Source organism: Eutrigla gurnardus, assembly GCF_963514095.1.
Source record: "Eutrigla gurnardus genome assembly, chromosome: 5".
In the NCBI taxonomy this organism is placed as follows: domain Eukaryota; kingdom Metazoa; phylum Chordata; class Actinopteri; order Perciformes; family Triglidae; genus Eutrigla; species Eutrigla gurnardus.
The window spans coordinates 21,609,329-21,628,551 of NC_139919.1; the positions used below are offsets into that span (position 1 = coordinate 21,609,329).

At 44.3% G+C, this 19,223-nt stretch overlaps 2 protein-coding genes across 4 annotated transcripts in view; one reads left to right on the forward strand and one right to left on the reverse strand.

The window, feature by feature from the left end:
- The window catches only part of kcnip1a (Kv channel interacting protein 1 a), a 32,257-nt gene extending 26,076 nt beyond the window's left edge, over positions 1-6,181 (forward strand). For all 3 annotated transcript variants that reach the window (XM_084010064.1, XM_084010066.1, XM_084010065.1), the window contains exons 2-8: positions 1,527-1,651; positions 2,228-2,297; positions 2,383-2,453; positions 2,550-2,657; positions 2,750-2,854; positions 4,057-4,119; positions 4,588-6,181. In XM_084010064.1, coding sequence (XP_083866190.1) covers positions 1,527-1,651; positions 2,228-2,297; positions 2,383-2,453; positions 2,550-2,657; positions 2,750-2,854; positions 4,057-4,119; positions 4,588-4,635 — 590 coding nt within the window. In that variant the 3' untranslated portion in view covers positions 4,636-6,181. The remainder of the gene's footprint in view (positions 1-1,526; positions 1,652-2,227; positions 2,298-2,382; positions 2,454-2,549; positions 2,658-2,749; positions 2,855-4,056; positions 4,120-4,587) is intronic.
- Positions 6,182-6,315: 134 nt separating this feature from the next.
- Positions 6,316-10,150, reverse strand: tlx3a (T cell leukemia homeobox 3a). Its single transcript, XM_084009420.1, has 3 exons — positions 9,411-10,150; positions 8,200-8,437; positions 6,316-7,578 (listed from the first exon to the last, which is right to left on the reverse strand). The coding sequence occupies exons 1-3, from the start codon at positions 9,835-9,837 to the stop codon at positions 7,395-7,397; spliced, it is 849 nt and encodes a 282-aa protein (XP_083865546.1). The 5' UTR covers positions 9,838-10,150; the 3' UTR covers positions 6,316-7,394.
- Between the last annotated feature and the right edge of the window lie 9,073 nt (positions 10,151-19,223).

Genomic DNA, 19,223 nt, shown 5'->3' on the forward strand with positions numbered 1-19,223 from the left:
ACTTGGACCATTCGGGGAATGAAACGATTAGTCCAGTACTGAACAAGAATGCTGCAGACAGCAGCCGCTCAAAGATCTGTGATGTCACCGCCTCTCTGTACCCTCTGCAGCGGACCAATGGCAAACGTTTTTCACCCCATTGGACACAAAAACTCAGAGTTGAAAATACAGAAGTCCCCCTATACTGGCACTTGTGTGCAGGTATTTCCATGAAAAGGTCTGCTGATGTATGAAATGGGAACGCTGAACTGTTGACTGAGGTTAAATTTAGCAGCGAGAGGAAGTTGCCTTTGCCAGGCACAGAGAAAACGCTGACCTGCTACGCACGCTTCTCTGAGAGAACACCTCTGAAGAGGTATTGTGTAATGAAGCTTTACAAAAGCGCAAATGGTCTTCCCACGCAGATTAAAACAAAATAAAATGTTTCTATTTCAAGACTGTTGATGTTTCAAATTCTGTAGTGCCAAGGAGAGTGCGAACATTGTGCTCTGTGGCACTTCATTAAAGCCAGGAGCCCTTAGAAAGGCTTTAAATCACTCATTGTACCTGTGCCAGACACTAGCCCGTACCAGCTCCCATTCAAACTACTGTCTGCTGATAGCAGTGCAACAATCTGTTTACTGATGACCCTAATTTGCATGTAAATGCTAAAGAAGGGGAGGAAATTAAACTTGATCACCCCACAGTCCTTTGGGTGGGAAGTTAGCCCTCATGAATAACTCCTCATGCTCCAATGTCTGTCTGTTCTCCAACATGTTCATATCACTCTATGATTTTTAACAAACTATAATGAATTAGGAGAAGAGGATATCTTCAGGGCTCTCCACACTAAAGCCAACCCAGCTGGACAGGATCAGGCAGGTCACAGGCAATTACACATTATTCTGAAATGGTGTTCATAAAACGTGCCATCTTATTACTTAACCGCCAGTGTGGGTTTTTTTTTTTTTTTTTTTGCTCTGGCATTTTACTACTGCACATTATGACCACTTTGTCATCTTCTGAATATTTATGATTATTTCGATCAAATTATGCACAGTTATAATATTATGCATAATTATTACATAGATGGCTTCAGGCAGTTTGCGTGCACTCGTGCAAATGTGTAGACAAATGTGCTATTATGTCTTATGTTTAACTGTAGGCACTGTGAGCCTCTGTGTGTGTGTGTGTGTGTGCGTGCGTGTGTGTGTGTGTGTTGTCCCAGTCATAACGGTTTGTCCTCTCTCCCCTCCCCTCTGGCGAGGAGAGTAATGAGTTGTTAATGATAGGGCCAGTGAGAGGAGGCACATGGAGTTGTTAGATTGACCTCTACCTCTCATTCACCCCCCCCCCCCCCCCCACACACACACACACACACACACATCCTTTTAAAACTAGCCTTATGATTCCTGCCTTTGCCAGTGGATTAGATCATACATATTATTTCACTGTGTCCACTCCCTTCTCTTCTATATTACTTGGATGATCTGCTTTTGTTCATGTATTTTGTGTGCAAGTAAAGGAATGTATTTATCTGTGTGCAGACAAAGCTGACGATGACTTGGAGATGACTATGGTGTGCCATCGACCGGAGGGCCTGGACCAGCTAGAGGCTATAACCAACTTCAGCAAAAGAGAGCTCCAAGTGCTCTACCGGGGCTTTAAGAATGTAAGTGACTGTGCGGGATCAGCTCAATGCCTCATAGCTACATACAGTACAGGACCTAGCAAAGGAGTCCCATGTGTTGATGAGCAGATCGCTTGCTTTAGTGCTGTGAATGAATTTAAAGTTCAATTAGACTTCATTTCAGCACCAGGAGCTGTCCGCAGTTTCATTTTGGATGTCCTCATGGTATATATTTGCACGGCTGTGATGAAGCTGCAGCAGATTTCTTAAAAAAAAATATTATATTATATATAATATTATATTATTTATAAATGTAGACCAATCCTCCCTTCTTTTTTAGTTTTACAATATAAAGATACATTTGAATAAAGGCTACGGTATTCAAATAGAATCGGGTATTAACTCGGGACACCCTTTTGCCAAATTACAGCACTTTGTAACTAAACTCAACAGTGACATCATAGACAGATGGTCAGAGTTTGCAACTGCCGTCTGTTCTCCTTCCTAAATGTCCACCTGTAAGCCTCCATCAGTCTCTGTCCACCTCGATCTGACTGTCCCCAGGTTACTGTCCCCTCCTCCTCACACTCCCTTTCTGCTGCCCCCCCCCCTTTCCAGGAGTGTCCGAGTGGCGTTGTGAACGAGGACACCTTCAAGCAAATATACTCCCAGTTCTTCCCACATGGGGGTAAGGAAGGAGAGTGTGTGCTGTTTGACGTGACTTCCATATTGTTTCTACCCAGCGTACTGACGAGTGTTTCTTCTTCCTGCAGACGCCAGCACCTACGCTCACTACCTGTTCAACGCATTTGACACAGCACACAGCGGCTCCATAAAGTTTGAGGTTTGCTCGATTTTCTGTTTACCCAATTAAAATTCTTGTTTTCATTTCAAAACTCTCCTTTCCCAGTTTTTCATTCACTTCTTTTGTCCCCACCAGGACTTTGTAACAGCTCTGTCCATCTTATTAAGAGGCTCCATCACTGAGAAGCTCCAGTGGACCTTCAACCTGTATGATATCAACAGAGATGGATACATCAACAAAGAGGTGCCCGACCTTCATTCTGTTCCCCTTTCGTGGTCATGTGCACACTGTGTTTGCATTTCTATGTTCATCTCACGTCTCATTTGTCTTCACAGGAGATGACGGACATTGTCAGAGCGATATACGACATGATGGGGAAGTACACTTACCCCGCCTTAAAGAATGATGCACCCAAACAGCACGTGGACGCCTTCTTTCAGGTAAAAACACTGGAGCCCTAAAAACACAATCACTGATGTTTGACCAAACAGATGCATGAGCGGCGATATCCATCAAAGCTTAAGAGCAAATAAGAAATTAAAACAAACCAAACTGGCACAAAAAAACTAAATCTGGGTGCAGGACATATGACTAGTAGCAGAGGAGGTCTGGTGTTTCTGCAGGAAAGCTCTGAGTAACAAAGACGTTGCCAAAATGACACGACGATGCTACTGGTTTTAGTAGAGCGTCTACTTATTTATAAGCTAATTTGTATCTTGGGTTAATATTTTTAAACAAAATGATTTAGGATCACTTGTTCATGTCCTTAACACAATAATGTGTTATTACTAATGTCACTAATTAAGCATATATTGTGTTACTGCTTTTATATAATCTTTGAATGATCCTGTGTTATGTTATCTTACCCCGCCTTTTTGTGTGTTTTGTTAAATATTTTATATAAATTGTATTCCATTGTATTGATGTTGTCCGAGACTCCATGAAAATGGAAATTGCACATCCAAAAAGAACCCATCTTTTACTTCTTAACTGTAGTGTATTTATCATTGTAAATTATACACACACTATTTTTTCGCTCTTATTTTATTGGCAATGATTTGTTGTGGTTTCTTTCTTTTGACAAATGTACTTATCTTAAGTTGCTTTGGACAAAAGCGTCTACTAAATGACCTAAATGTTAAATGTAAACTGTTTTGGTGTGAGTTGCCTAGTTTTGGAGATATCAGCCAGAGAGAGTCTGGCTTCTCGTGGATGTTATGGGACTATATGGCAGCACTCCAGTTGTGGTGCTTAAAGTGCAACACATTTTTTTTTTTTTTTAAACGGCAATGTCTCTTTCCAGAAATCCTGACCCAGTTACACAAGATTATCCACACAGCTTGTTGTCAGCAGTTTCATGTAAGAACTATTGTTGAAAGAAAGTCGTTTCAACATGAAACAGAGCCTGTGGATTATATTTAGTAACCAGGTCATGCTTTCTGCAAACATGTGTTGCTGTTGAGTGTTTGAAATGCATTTTTGGTGCTTTGAGCACAAGCCGAGTGCCATATATTTATAAGAATCAGACATCTCAACGGCCGATATCTCCAACACTCGGCTTACTCCACCAAAATCAATTTCACTACAGGTGAGAGGGAAAATCTGGCAAATGGGTTGACAGAATGTGTGTTGCTCTCCACAGAAAATGGACAAAAACAGAGACGGCGTGGTCACTCTGGATGAATTCATCCTCTCTTGTCAAGAGGTACTCCTTTCTTTCACTCCTTCAAATCCACTTCTCCATCACACGGATCCCTTCGGCTCTGTAACGTGTGTCGACGTGTTGATATGTGGTTGGTTATAAAGTCGGCCATTGTTGATGTTATTAGAAACACCTGTGTTGTGCTCTTCCTGCTGTGACAAAATGTCTGCTGCGTGAGAAAGGCCTATGGTTGCTTTTTAGAGAGAGCAAAGTATTTTACCTACTGTTGATAAAAGTCCTTATTTCCCAGGATGCTTTGCGTGCCTTCCTCCTTTGCAGGCCTCGCTTCGCTGGCTATTAATTATGATCTTTGCTACCTTTTATATTAATGTGTTTGTTCGTCCGCAGAGATGACTGACCAACATTTTACGGGCTTTCACTGCCCCCTAGTGGCCAGTAAACTGAATTAACTGGTGATTGTAGGATTCTCCTCACGCTCGGCCTCCTCATTTTTTTCCATCTTCTCTGCAGGATGAAAACATCATGAGGTCTCTGCAGCTCTTTGAAAATGTCATCTAGACAACAAAGAAGAGGGAGACGGTGCAACAGACAAGAAAGCACAGAGCGAGAGAAGAGCAAAGAAGAGCGACGGAGGAGAAGAAGGGATGAACATACAGCAGCATAGCTCGATTATGAAACGAAACATGGACCTTGTCGCTTTGTGTGGAATGGTTTGCCGCAAAAACTTCACGGGAGGCGTCTCAAATCTGTGGCGACAAACGCTTTTTGGAAAATGTCCTTTGGACTCAAACGCATCATTTGACCTCTCTGTAACAGTTTACCTCTTCCTCGTCCCCCTCGTTTGTTGCCGTCGTTACGCTCACTCCCGCCTCAGACAAGTGCGTATTTCATGGAATTGTAAATACTGATCCCCTCACATTCGGTCCAATGCTTTTTCCAAAAAAAAAAGTTGAAATTAAAACACATTAATAAGCAGGACTGGAATCCTGTCAGCCAGATCAACCCCGATGCATACTTTGTGCATTAGAGGCTTAAATAAATAACCGTTTTCATCCTGAGTTTCTGTGTCAATACAACAAGTGTGAGCAATATTGTGAAGCATGCAAGACAGAGGCATATTTAACGTATATGTGCCGTTAAAAAAAAAAAGAAGAAGTTGGTGGCAATATTACTCAGCTACGTGCATACATTTGGGAAGCCCCGGTCTGAGTGTAGCATCTCACAGAGCATCCTGGATCCAGACACAGGCCCGACACGGTCCGCAGAGCTGAACTACAGCCGGCTTGCAGTCTTTCGTCTCGTGGCAGCTTCACACCAGCTGTGTGTATTCCAGTGGTGTCGGTCAGTGTTTCAGTGTTCAGTGTAACGAACTGTAGATATTTAAAGGTTGTATTTGTGGCTTCTTTCACTCCGCGTGGAATCATTTGCGTCTCGTCTGCGTGTTTCTGACTGTCTGTCTTTCTGTCACGTTGGATATAGCTAATTCTTCTACCTGACCCTCTTTGTTCGAGGTCTGCTGACGTGCAGATTCGGAGTGAAACACGGATCTGCATGTGTTTAAGTGTGTTGTCCTGATGTATACTTTCTGTTTGCCTGAATATTAGTGATTTTTTTTGGGTTGTTTTTTTCGAGCATGTAGCTTCATCTTGCGGACGCCAACATGAGTCCAGCTGACCGTGTTTTCTGCCAGAGAGGAGAGCTTCATCATCAGTTCTGTCTGTTTAACAAGAACACGAGTCGAAGCGACCAACCTTTCACTGTGAGGGAGAGACAGGGGAGCTAGACGGGGGGGATCGTGGAGGAAGAGAGACAGGAGACGGGAGAGACCTTGTCACTGATTCTGAAGGAACGGAAGCCATGTTTCGATTGAGCAGGGAACAAACAGATTGATAAATAATTTGCAGTCAATGTCCTCTCACTGTGCTACCAATGGTGTAATAAAAATCCTTTGCCGAGACGCGTTCATCTCAAACGTACACACTTCCAGATAGACGGGCAGACAGGAAGACAAACAGACAGACAGCTTCAAACTGTCAGAATGAAATAATGTGTGTATTGAAATACTGTATAAAATCATTATATTTATCAATAAACTTTGCAAGAAACAAAATGGATTCATGTCTGCTATGTTTTATATTTTCCCTCTCATTTTATAGCGTGTAATTATTGTGTATTAAAAATGTTTTTATGGTGCATCATAAAGAGCGAGAGCAAAAAAAAAAAGGGTCACATGAACAGTTTTATATTGTTATTTACACATATACAATGGAAGTACAAAAAGAGTTGTACATTTGTGCCTCGATCCCAAAGGACACACAAATAAAGCGTGATAATGTGCATATGAAAAAACGTCACCATCATCACTGAACATGCATCACTTCCCTATATTACCCGACTTACAGCCTCTTTCATATCCCCTCACTTCTCTCCCCTCTTACCCTGACATCTATTTCCCTTTTATTACCGCGCACAAAAGCATTCCTCCCCCATTAAGTAACATTTTGGACTTTTCCCTTTTCGTGGGCTATGGCGGTGCACCACACCTGTATGTGTATAGTGGTGCATTGTGGGTACATTTATAAATGGGATCATAACAATCAAAAAAGAAAATCTCTGAACCGGCTTTTATCTAAAAGTTGGTGAAACCATTCTTTTGTGTATTTTGTTTAAACATAACAGGAGATTTATTTCAAACTCAGAGACACATTTATTATGCAAGTAGCCTTCTCTTCTGTATACGAGAAGGATTGTAGGCCTTGCTTTTATGTAGCTGGTGTTTCCTCCCCTTAAAAAAAAACAGAGCCGACCCTTTCAGAGTGTTGCCAGGTCTGTTTCAGAATTAGGAGTTGGTTTCTGAGAGCAAAGACCTTCAGAAAACATTAAATCGTGTCTCACTGTGGAGATTTAATTGCCTCCTTCAGGTCTCCGGGATTCTTTCTCTTCTTATTCTAATAAACAGAATAAGTACAATCATACGAGGACAAACGAGATTTTTTTTTAATGACAAGTTCTGTTTCCTTTTTGGGGTTTGAAAAAGTCTCACGGTTGCCAAGTATACGGGTTGCCAGATTTGTTCCAAGTAAGTTTCTGCTCCAAGACAAACGTCACTCACCGTCTTTTCAGGTCCGTTTTCTCAACCGTCCACTCAAATGGCTATGGCCCATTCTTCAGTTCGTCTCCTCCAACATTTTTTTTTTTTTTTATCCATTGCATGGATCAAAGTAAGTCCCACTGTCCTCATGTAGGTCTAATTTAATTTATTTATCCTCCCGGGGATAATAGCTGATGCTTATTGATTACAGCGTGGTGTCTGGCCTTTACTCCCTCTCCTCGGCCCACGGTTGGAGGTTCTGCAGGGCGTACAGGGAGGAGTTATGGGCGCACAGTGGATCCGACACCGCTGATTCGCTGAGGGACTTCTGGAGGGCGGACTGCTGCAGCTGCAGGATGAGGCGATTGGCCTGCTGACGCTCCGCCTCCCTCTCCTCGGCCGTCTGTCTCCTGAATAAAGACAGGAGGAAACATTAAACATGAATAAATAAATGCAAAGACAAATAAAGAGTGAGGTTATGTAATATTAAATGACGGGAAGAAAGAGCCTACAACTGTGAGCGTTCCCAAAAGACGCATGAAATAGCAGCGATGCGTTCTTAGAATAAAAATAAAATGATGTCTCGTGATGAAAGGATGTCATGTGGTTATGTATTAATTCACTAGCTTTAGTTTAATAAGCGACAACAATAATAACAACATTTTTGGTGATTTAAAAAATATATTTTACTTGTTTTCTTTATATTAATACTTAATTCTAAGGATTATTATAGGAGACGAAAAGAAGAGAAATACCAGAAAAAAAGGTAATAAAATAAAAAGATAATAAAACTATAGAAATAAACACACATAAAAAAAATCTTTTGTTGTTTATGTTTAGCCTGAAGTTTTTTTTTTAGATATCTGGTTCCGTGTCAACGGGGTCATTTGACAGGAAATGGCGTGGGGTCATCTGCAGAAGGCGGAAAGTTAGTTTTTTAACACCACGGAAGATAAGTGCGTGTGTCTACGTTGTGGAATGCGGTGACAAACGCACACAACTCGGACGTGAATGTGAAATATCATACCAACCTCCACTTGGTCCTGCGGTTCTGGAACCAGGTTTTGACCTGCGCGTCCGTCATCTTCAGACTCTTGGCCAGCGCGGCCCGCTCGGCGCTCGCCAGGTACTTCTGCCGGTGGAAGCGCTTCTCCAGCTCGCAGATCTGGACCCGGGAGAAGGACGTCCGGGGCTTTTTCCGTTTGGGCGGTGTCCGGTTCTGGTACGGGTGTCCTATCCGGCGCGTCACGGCGAACGGCACCAGAGCCGCTGCGGGACACGGAGACACCGGTGAGTGGAAGATATGAGCTTTTTTCTACGGCAGCAAACAGACTAATTCACTCGCCACTCTGTATGGAAATTCAAGACCATCTATCACAAGAGATCTGCCCTGTTTGACAACAATTCCCTATTTAGACGGTGTAAGCCATATGTGAAATATGTGAGACGGGATTTATTGTGAAAGATGAGTCTGGCCATGTAGCCTATTGGAAACAATGTTATTATAGGAAATAGATGAATGCATATGTTCCAGTAGTTTGAGCTTTAACGGATAATATCCGCACTGCTAATTACAGCAGGACTATTGGTCTATTTATCTTCACACACTATATTACAGGCCTTTGCTAATAAAGGCTCCTGTTAATTCCCAATTGATCTTCTTCACCTTTGTGTTAAAAACAGAGAACAAATAACACATTTTATCATTTCAGATGGTTTTTTTTATACCTTTTTTATAAATGAAAGGAAATGAAATTATGGGGTAGGAGGCGTATTCTCATTTATCTTTGAATTAGCCCATTCATACATTTTTTTTTAAGTAATTACACTACAGCAATACATTAAAATAGAGCTTGTTGTTGCCTTTTGATTATATAAAAACACAACCTATAAAACGACACGTGGGATTGTACAGAACTACATTTGTTTTGCTTTTTCTACATAATGTATTATTTAAATATTCAACTCCTAATACACGAGGGAAGTCAGCAACACCACACGTTTAATAATAATAATCATATATAAATATAGTATACTCAGTTATGTAAAGAAAACTTTAAAACAGGTGCCCTTGGTTGGTGTTTTCTTTTGTTTCAAGCCATTTAAACAGAGAACACTTGGCTGTAAAAGCCTTTACACAGATTTGACACAGTTGTCTTTAATGATTCAGTAGTTAGTAATGGTTTAAACCCAATCCATTTTTAATGAGGGGGAGACCCGTTAGGTGTAACATCTGGCCTACCTGATATTCTGTCCTTGGCGAACCTGTTTCCTATCCAAGGGAAGCACAGCCCCCCAAACCCGGGGACAGCGCTCTGGACGGGGGCCGGGGGTCCCGGAGCTGTCATGGGTCTGTGGGCCGGGACTCGAATCACTCCCCGACTGCCCAGACCTCTGCTTTCCCCGTATGAACCCGGAGCCTCCGCCGGAGGCATTATACCGGAGAGGGAGATAGACAGCGCGGTGTATGAGGGCGCGCTGGCTCCGGTCGGGCTTCCTAAACTGTAATAACCGTCCCCGTTGCTTAAATCGGATCCACTCTGCCTTCCAGACGCGCGCCCGTTTTCCGCCTCCGTACCGGCTCCTAAGATCTGGTCGATGCCGAAGCTGATGGGCTCGTGGTGGGCCGGTTTCGGAGGAGGGCTCGGCGCGCTGGGTGCTTGCTCCATCCCCGTCGCTCTGTCGCAAAAAAAAAAAAAAAAAAAAAAAGACGATGGAAAACTGAACGGGATATTTTTCGTGGAGGGAATGCCAGAAGGGGTCAAACTGTACCAAAAGTAATCGCCAGTAGTGTCTCCATCGCTGTCCAGCCGTGTGCCCAGAACCCAGCGCGTCCCCGTTCTCTCTAATAGGCCTCTTTCCGAGGACTGGGTCCTCTCTACAGGCTGGCGTGAAAGTTTGATGGGCGTTTGGAGAGATGTGACGCTCTGTCCTCCTCTCTGCGCGTCAAAACGCTCAGTCTAGCAGCTCCGTCCTCCTCCATCCCTCCCCACCACTCATTGGCTGGCAGCGGGATGACTGATTGAATGTTAATGGCGGTAGGCCCACGATTTGGCGAAATAAACCAAGATTTCCCGTAACCGCTGGCGTCAGCTTGTTTCATGCATATACAAGGTATGGCATCCCCGCGCCTTGAGAGTGAGTCATTATGGGATGTTGTCGTTTTGTGTCGTTATAACGGAGAGTGCGGCAGCTTCGTCGACGTTTATGTGGCAAATGTGAAATAAAAACGTCAGGGATCAACACAGATCAACGCTCTTTGAAGGGTTTTAGTGACGAACGTCTATGTTTGATCGTTTCAACCAACAGTTTGGTCGCTCGTTCCCATAAACTTCTTTAATATAAGTTCTGATGACAGATTATATCGGGATGGAAAACTTTTTTTTTTGCACACCTTAGGTTGTCTGATGGATTGTGGTTTCTGCCCCATTTTCACTCATCAAAAAATTAAATATTAAATCATATGACACATGTGGAATGTCAATGAAACGTTTACACGCGGAGGGATCTATTTGTCTTATAAAGGAGAAACAAAAAGGAAGAAATATCGCTCTGAATTTATATTCCTGTCACTATAGAATCCTTCCCATCGTCCATGCCTTACGAACACACACATATATATATATATATTATATATTCTATGTATTATATATGTATTCTTTGATATTTCCCTGCAGTGTTTCAAAATGTTGTATCTTTAAGCTGAAATCAACATGTTTTCCTTGCACCTTTGGGAAACAAGTATCCTAAAATCATTGAAGCTATTTGCTCAATAATCAATTCCAGCAGCCTTTATTAAATATGCTCAGTGTGAGGTTATTGATACAGAATAAAAACGACAAAACCAGGGTTATCCTTTTACAGGTGCGTAATTACGCACGTGAAACCCATCACAGCAGTCTGAATGGACACACCTACGGAGCACCATTTGTCCCTGGTAGCCGGGGCCACATTAAATGAGCTGACAAGGGGAAGGCCATGGGCAACTTCAGATAAAGTGTCAGGGCTGTGGAAGCTGCTAAACCCGCTCAGGTTCAACGTAACAGGCGCCCAAAGTGACCAGATAATCGCATTTCCACTAACTTGTCTCAGGAGCAGACGAATGCGCGTCGGGTTCGGATGCGGCAGGTGGCTTTTTAGGCGATCACATTACAGTAGTTAAACAACATATTCATTTAGTGACAATGTGTTTGTGAGGGTTTGAAAAAGATCTGCTCAGCTATTAATCATGCGTTTAGATATTATCACGTCTTCTTGGTAACATTCCATGCCGACTATTAGCTCGAATTGTCAGTGGAATATTAAAAAAAATGTTACCTGATATGTTAATCTGAAGCAAATCTAAAACAAATAAATAAATAAAGTCAGATGGAATTGTAACGTGTGTGTTTAAACACCGCAAATCCCACAAGGAAATGCAAAGAAACGGTATAGTGGGTAATATATATTTAAAAACAAAGATGCGCGTCTCGCCCTCCCCAATAAAGTCTTATGAAGCAATATGAGATGGGACAAGGCCCGAGGTGTTTGTTTGGCAATATGGACAGACTCTGATGTTGGCTGCTTCACCCCGCCATATGTGAGCTCACCGGTGGCTTTTGATGGGGGAGAATTGGTCTGTTATAGCTGTCATCGTGGGGACGGTTTCTTGTTGTTGTGGCGTTTCTCTCGATGACATTTTGCGAGCATAATTACCAAAAAGGTTATTACGCATCGAAAAAAACGCGCATTTAAATGTATTTATTTATTCAAGCAATTAAGGCAAGTTGTGCGACGACGTGGATCACAACTGAATACGTGCTTGATGAAAATTAATAATTATTGTGTTTATCATGAAGGCGGTTTCTCTCTCCCCCCCCCCCCCCCCCCCCCCTACAGCAGACGGGGTCCTACTGGTTGCAGATGTTGGCTGTTAGTAATCCGGTGTAATCCAATGATTATGAGTGATTATGTCACATTAGCTTTGACCTACCAGGGTATCACTGTGACACCGGTTCTCCCCAAAGAACCCCCAGCAGGAGAACCCCCAGCAGGAGAACCCCCAGCCCGCCTCCAGCTTTTATTGACTTTATTGATAGTGTGTGAACGGTGCCCCATCGTTTCATTGCTTCGTGATTAGCTACAGCAGGAAAAAAAAAAAGATAAAACATAATTGATGCCTAGAAAAAAAAAGAAGAAGAAAAAAAAAAAAACTGCGCAACCTTGAGGTTATCTCGTTCAGGCCCAAACATTTACACTTCGTCTTTCTGAAAAGCCTGCAGCCCACACCAACAATTAAGATGCGCATCAATCCTCCTTTCTTTTTTTTTTGTCTTTTTTCTCCACAGTCAATATAAAAGCTGACACCCACCAAACCCTGATTCCAAAAAGTCCAAAAAAGAAACGACAACAAAAGAGTGAAAGAGTGCGATTTGTTTGAGAAATTACCACTTGATCTGCATAATCGGGGGGTCTGGGCTGCAGCTCGGTACCCGGGGGCTGCGTTTTTATTGCGCGTCTCCTCGCTGTTATCAATTTCAGCAGCGCGCCTGACTTTTTAAAAGGGGGACGAGGCCGGCTGCCTCTGAATAATGAATGACACGCTTTTATATTGTCGCTAAAGTGCCCGTGATGTTACAATATGAAAAGGCAGCGGTAAGTAATAGTGCATTTAAAGGGGATGTAGTGTATTATTATGATGTAAAAGAGAAGGAGCGAGGCGGTGGAGAGAGGGAGACGAGTGGAAGGCAGCACCCAGAGAGAGAGAGAGGGAGAGGGAGAGAGGGAGAGAGAGATTGTTTTATTACAATAAGAGGAGATGAGTTTGCCTCGCAGCGAAATGGGGACCAGTTAATGAAACTTTACCGCGGCTAACGATTTCCCCTCCCTCTCTCTAAAAACCGCCCTTATGAAATATTTAAACTATTTAATATAGGTAGTATTAAGTTGAAAGACACTAGCATCGGCCATCTGACAACATTTACAAGGCTGGGGATTTTTTTTTTTTTACATTTTTTTTTTTTTTTTAAGTTGGGTAAACAAAGCTTTATGGCTCCGCTTTTCTTTCAATCCACATACAACAGAAGTCGTGTTGTAAATCACAGCAATATACAGAAAATGCGTTTTTACCGTCGGCAGACTTGATTTAGTGTAATTTACACGTTTTCCACCCCCCACCCCCCCCATACCAGCCATGCATCTTCTCACGCACAAATGCAGCAGTTTACAGGCTCATCCTATCAATACAAGCCTGTCTTGTCTGTAATGGGAGGGATAGCACGCCCGTGTGTGTGTGTGTGTTGTGGGGGGGGGAGATAGTGTTTCATATTGACATGCTCAGTGGGATTGTTGGATGAGAAGAGAGGAATGGGATCCCCCATCAGGGACTGGGTCAGGGCCATCATCATCATGATCCCTGGGCTGTCACTGGACCACTGCTCTGTACACCGTGGACACAATTTATCTGTCACTAAAAAAAAAACAAACAGCAGATACACTGAGTAAACCTTCACTGTAAATGTCAAATATACGGCTTGGGTAGATAAAGTAGTAGAGGATTTTAATTACCGAATATGAAAGCTGTCAACCCGAAAGGTTCTTTTTATTGGTGGAAAGATGATGGAAAAAGTCTTGCAGTGGCTGATTATAAAGAAAGAAAAAAAAAAAACACACTGGTAGATTTTTAGATTCATTCTTCACGTGGAGTCAAACGGCAACCAAGAGACGGACTTTCTGTCTGCTTTTGTATACAAGTTAGTCATGTAAGCAAAGTAGCAGGATGCACATTTAACCACATAAAGATGCCCTGATATGGCAGATATTTGTTTAAATGAACATTGCATTCTTGTTACAATATGCTCCGACTGTGTGTGTGTGTCTGTCTGTGTGTGTGTGCGTTTGAGGGTAGACCATGTAAGCCTGTCTGATGGTTGAATGCATGGCTGCCTCTTCACGCTGGTTAAAAGTCAGGCAGGGAGGGAGAGGAGGACGGAGAGGAAGAGAGTGAGAAAGGGAAGTAAGTAAACCGCACAGACGTGAATTATAGGGATGGACGCAGAGCAGAGAGCAAAAACAGGATGGAAGTCTGAGATGTGAGAGAAGGAGTTAAGGCATTAATGGGGATCATTTGGGGCTGATGATAATTGAACACATGGCTTGAGTTTGGACATGAGGATTCCCATAGCATTGTCTTGTCTTTGTGTGTGTGTGTGTGTGTGTGTGTGTGTGGCTCTTCTTTCAAGAGTTAATCTCTGTCTTTATCTATTCTGAGTGCTAAGTAAAAGTTTCTCTCCTGTTTTTCTGGAGACATTTTAAGTCTCTCATCACACTCAATGGCTTTCAGAGGGATCTGCCATCCGCAAAATGACTGATGTAATTAATAAGTGTGTGTGTGTTCTATTGCTTTAATGACTTATGACTGATTTGTGTGTGTGTGTGTGTGTGTGTGTGTGTGAGGGAGTGTCCCAGTGCGGGCTTGTGTTTAAGAGCAGCTGAGTGCTCCTGAACGCCTCTGGTCGTGGCGCTAATGTGTTAATTCATTACTGCTTGTAGTCGGTTGCATTGTGTCAGAGCCGTGTCTCTGCCCGTGTCCTCTCTGCTTCATAAAAGCTGATTATCCCGCATGTCGCCGCCGTTCCACCCATTCTCCCCTGCCTCTTGACCTCCTCACCCCTCCTGTTGCCTGCCCGCGGGGCGCTCATGCAGGGGAGGATGAAGGGGGGGTTGGGGGGCAGAGGACCAGCTGCCACCTGCCTTAGTGCTCTGGTGCCTGGCAGAGGGAGCTACTCCAGCCCCCTGCTTCGCTGGGCCTTCTGGCCCCTCAGGGTGGAGGGGTGGGGGGGGCACCAGGCTCACGCCACCAGCCCCACCTGTCTGGCCCCAGGCGTGAGTGTGACCGATTAGACACACAAGCTCAGATATACACGGCCACATATGCACGTTACTGCCGGACGACCCCAAAAAATGTCTCCAGCTACTTTGATCCAGTGTGCTTTAAAAAAAAAAATTCATCCAGTAGAAAAGCACGCCTTCATTTGAATGACAACACGTGAAAATAAACAGTTATATACAGTATTTTGTGCCGATAATATTTAAATTCTGCTCCGCACGGACAGATTTCCTTGACACACACACACACACACACACACACACACACACACACACACACACACACACACACACACGAACACACAGAGGCACTTTGCTGTGAGGCGTGAAAGAGCGAGAGCTAAGTGAGCCCACTCCAGAGCGCTATTCTCTATATTGATTTCCCATTATCAGACCCCAGTCCCTGTGGAGTCATTAGTGCCGGGATCAAACAGACAGACAGAGAAGGAGACTAATACCAGTCACTTACACCAGCACAGGGAGATCACCTTACCTCCCCGAGGGTAGGAAGGCCAGAGAGGAGCAGAGGAGGAGAGGAAACGGGGGGGGGGGGGGGGGGGGGTGCACGAATGCAATGGGCTAACAGATGGAGATGGCAATGTGTGTAGAGAGAGAGAGAGAGAGAGAGAGAGGGGAAAGAGGTGGGGCTTTGCAGTGGAACGTTGATGGGCAAATGGTAGACACTCTTTGATCACTTTATTTGGCCGTTCTGTTTTGTCTGTTGTAGCGGAAATGTCTCGTCTCGCTGTCTTGCCCTCTGTCCTGCTTTTCAGCGAGGGATCCACACCGTCCCAAAAAACATAGCTCCCTTCAGTCATTGCTTAAGTCTTCCCGTTTTTCACTGAAGGGTGACTTTTCTCTTCCAATCTCGTAACGCGTATACGAATAAGGCTCCTCGTCCTCCTCTCTGTCAATAATTGTGCAGTAAAGATGCAATGATGAATGGTTTTCATGTAACCAGCAGCTGTCCCCAAACCAGAAAGGGGGGGGGGGGCAGGAATATGAAATGTGAGATACTCATTTTGGTCCCCTTGCTCTGTAATTTCTGTGGATGTATTTATTCTCTATGGATTCGGCAGGAGCAATGAATTCAGAGTATGAATCAACACCATCCATCTTATTCACTTCTGCCTGCCAGTGGGCCCTGGAAGTGGTGGTCAGGCTGCACACACACACACACACACATCCACACAGACGCACAAACGCCTCAGACGGGGGTGACCCTGGCCTGACCCCCCTGCTGACCCCCAATCTGTTCCCCAACCTCACACCATGAGAGACCGGGGCACACCGGGATAAGGACACACACGCTCAAAGACACACACATACACGTGTGTGCGCGTACACAAACACACACACACACACACACACACACACACACACATTGGCACGATGTGTGATCTGATGGTTATCTCCTCAGACAGTACCATGTGTGTGGGCAGTGTGCGTGCGGACCGCGTGTGTGTGGTGTCGTACCCTCTGCCCCCTCCCACTGGTGTTAATTGATTCTTGTTGCGCTTTGCTGATTGGTGTGAGGACCCCTAGGGGCGGGGCCCAGTCTCCACCGATGCCCCCCCCCCATTGGTATAGCACCTCTCTGACACTCACACACACGTACAGTACACACCACACACGTGTATTGTATATCTCTCTATATACATGTCCAGCACATGTGTTGATTGTGTTAGAAAGCAAACACACACACACACACACACACACACACACACACACACACACACACACATACACAACTTTCAGGGGGTTTTCACACCCCAGTAAAGAGGAAGCTGGCGAGCTGACATGAGCAGATTGTGGATCATATGAGACGATCCACGCAGAAAAAATCAGTGTCTGTGTCTTAGAGGAGATTCATTAACAATATAGGTGGGCAGAGGTGTGTGTGTGTGTGTGTGTGTGTGCATGTATGTGTGTGTGTGTAAGAGAGAGAGAAAGAGAGAGAGCCAGAAAGACAGTAAGAGAGATGAATCTCTGGTTATTAATTTCCAGCCGCGGCCCCTGGGTGAGATGTTAATATAGGGCTGATTGTGACTAATTTCTTATTAATTGCCATCAGCGATTACACAGTGGCCAGTAATGTGGCTAATTTGTTGAAATGAATTTGGTTTTTCCGAGGCATTTTAATTGCTGCAGGTGGGCAGCGCCTCCTGCACACTGTCGCATTTTTTGTTTTTCAGCCGGAAACTTTTGAAGCTGCTGCTGCTGCTGCGTGCCTATTAATGTTCTTGTGTGAATTATAGCCTGTTTCTGTAACCATAAAACAAACGCGTGCTCATACGTGATCTTTGTGTTTCCGTCTGAAGCGCACCAAACAAATCGTTGCGGCTCCCACTGTAAATGCCATTGATATGTTATTCGCCAAGGTTTATGCATCCCCCTCCGTCCATATATCTCTACATGCTCATGATCATTACAGCCGGGACGGAGGAACGTTTAAGTGGTTGCCTTTTGTTTGTTGAATGTTTATAGCTTCCGTTAGCACAGTCTCAACGACCACTGAGGAACCAGTAGATACAAAATCCAAATCCCTCTATAAAAGAGGAGATGCCCTCTGGGCAGCCATAGCTCATAGTTGGCCTGATTTAGTGGCAGCCATGAATCCGGGCTTGAATAAAGACAGAGAGAGCGAGGGCAGAGTGGGAGAGGGAGAGAGAGAGAGAAAAAGATAGCTCCCCGTGTGATAAATAGCCCCGGCTCTTTCTATTGCATTAGCCGTCCGGGCCGATAGATTGCGAGCCCAATAGACCCAGACGTATGCGATTGGTTTCTCATATAAAAGTTGCATATTAAATTCCTTCACAGGACTGTGCCCCCCAAGCATGAAAGGGGGGAAGGAAGGAATGGGAGTGAAAAAAGCGAGAGAAAGGGACTGGAAGAACGAGGAAAAAAGGCTTTTTATGAGAAGCTGAAACGGAGGCAGAGAGTTGGGGAAGCCTGCGACGGAGGAAGGAGAAGAAGGAGAAGAAGGGGGGAAAGATAATGGCAGGAGAAAAGTAGCTTGATGGTGGAAAAGACAAATGGTGATGTCACGTATTTAATAGGTCCACGGATATTGGGCGATGAGTGCGACCGCACGTCCATTTAATCAGTATTGCTTCCCAATGAAGATTTCTCTCTTGTTTTGTGCTGGCTCCCACCTTCCCCCTGATCTCAGCCGTTCTCCACACGCTAACGACCTCTCTAATTGTTTCCGAGCTCATTAAGGTGCTGATGTTTTAATAGTAATTAATCCGTCATTTGCCTACATGCAAACACGGGCCACTGAGGTTTGTTCATCGCCGTTTCAATACACTGATAATGCAGTAGCCTAGTCAAAGGAGACAGTATCCTGCTAATTTAGCTCATCACTGTTAATTGGTTGTTAAGTGCCTTTAATTACCAGGCAGGCTTTGGGATTTCGGTCGGCAGAACCCGGGGTGGGGTGGGGGGGGGGGGAGGGATCGCTGTGATTGTCCCCGCCGCTGTGATGGATCTGGTGTGAACTTTGGAAAAGGGAATAAATGACCGAAGGGTGGAAAGAGACACGCGTTGACCCTGTTCGTTTTTTTTTTTTTTTTTTACCTTCCGTCGTCTCGGTCGTTTTCTCCCTCCTCCTCTCCTTTCTTCCTTTCCTTCCTTTCCTCCGTCCTCCCGTCCCTTCCTCCATCTCTCCCTCTCACTCCCTATCTCTTTCTCCATGATATTATTAACTCATTAAGTTTTTTTCATTATTTTTAATAAAAGATGAGTTATGGCTTGAGCCTCACTGTGGCAGCATCCCCCCACACCCTCCTCCTCCTCCTCCTCCTCCTCCCTCCTCTCTCCGTTCCCCTTCAACCATTTACTCTCTCCCATCCTCCCCCCCCCCCCCCCCCCCTAATTTTCTCCTTCCTTCTTGGCCATATCTCGCCACCTCTGATACGTTTGACCCCTGAACTGCGGTTTCTGACCTCTGTGTTGCTGGTTACAACCTTCTGGCCATCTTCTTTGCTTTCGCCACAGACACTCGCATCTATCAATCATCTCTCTTTCTCATAGTGCTGAGCAGTCTTTAGATGGCATTCATAAGATTTATGATTCATGATTCCCTCTCTTCTGTGTGTGTGTGTGTGTGTGTGTGTGTGTGTGAGAGAGAGAGAGAAAGAATAGAGGGAAGAAAAAAGGAGAGAGAGACATAGACACAGAGTAGAGA

Bases quoted from the DNA above. Each gene is read 5' to 3' on its own strand.
- tlx3a (XM_084009420.1), bottom strand. From the start codon at position 9,837: ATGGAGCAAGCACCCAGCGCGCCGAGCCCTCCTCCGAAACCGGCCCAC. The intron at 8,438-9,410 runs GTAGGCCAGATG...CGTGTCCCGCAG, and splicing joins CGCCAAGGACAGAATATCAG to CGGCTCTGGTGCCGTTCGCC. The intron at 7,579-8,199 runs GTTGGTATGATA...GTCTTTATTCAG, and splicing joins AACCGCAGGACCAAGTGGAG to GAGACAGACGGCCGAGGAGA.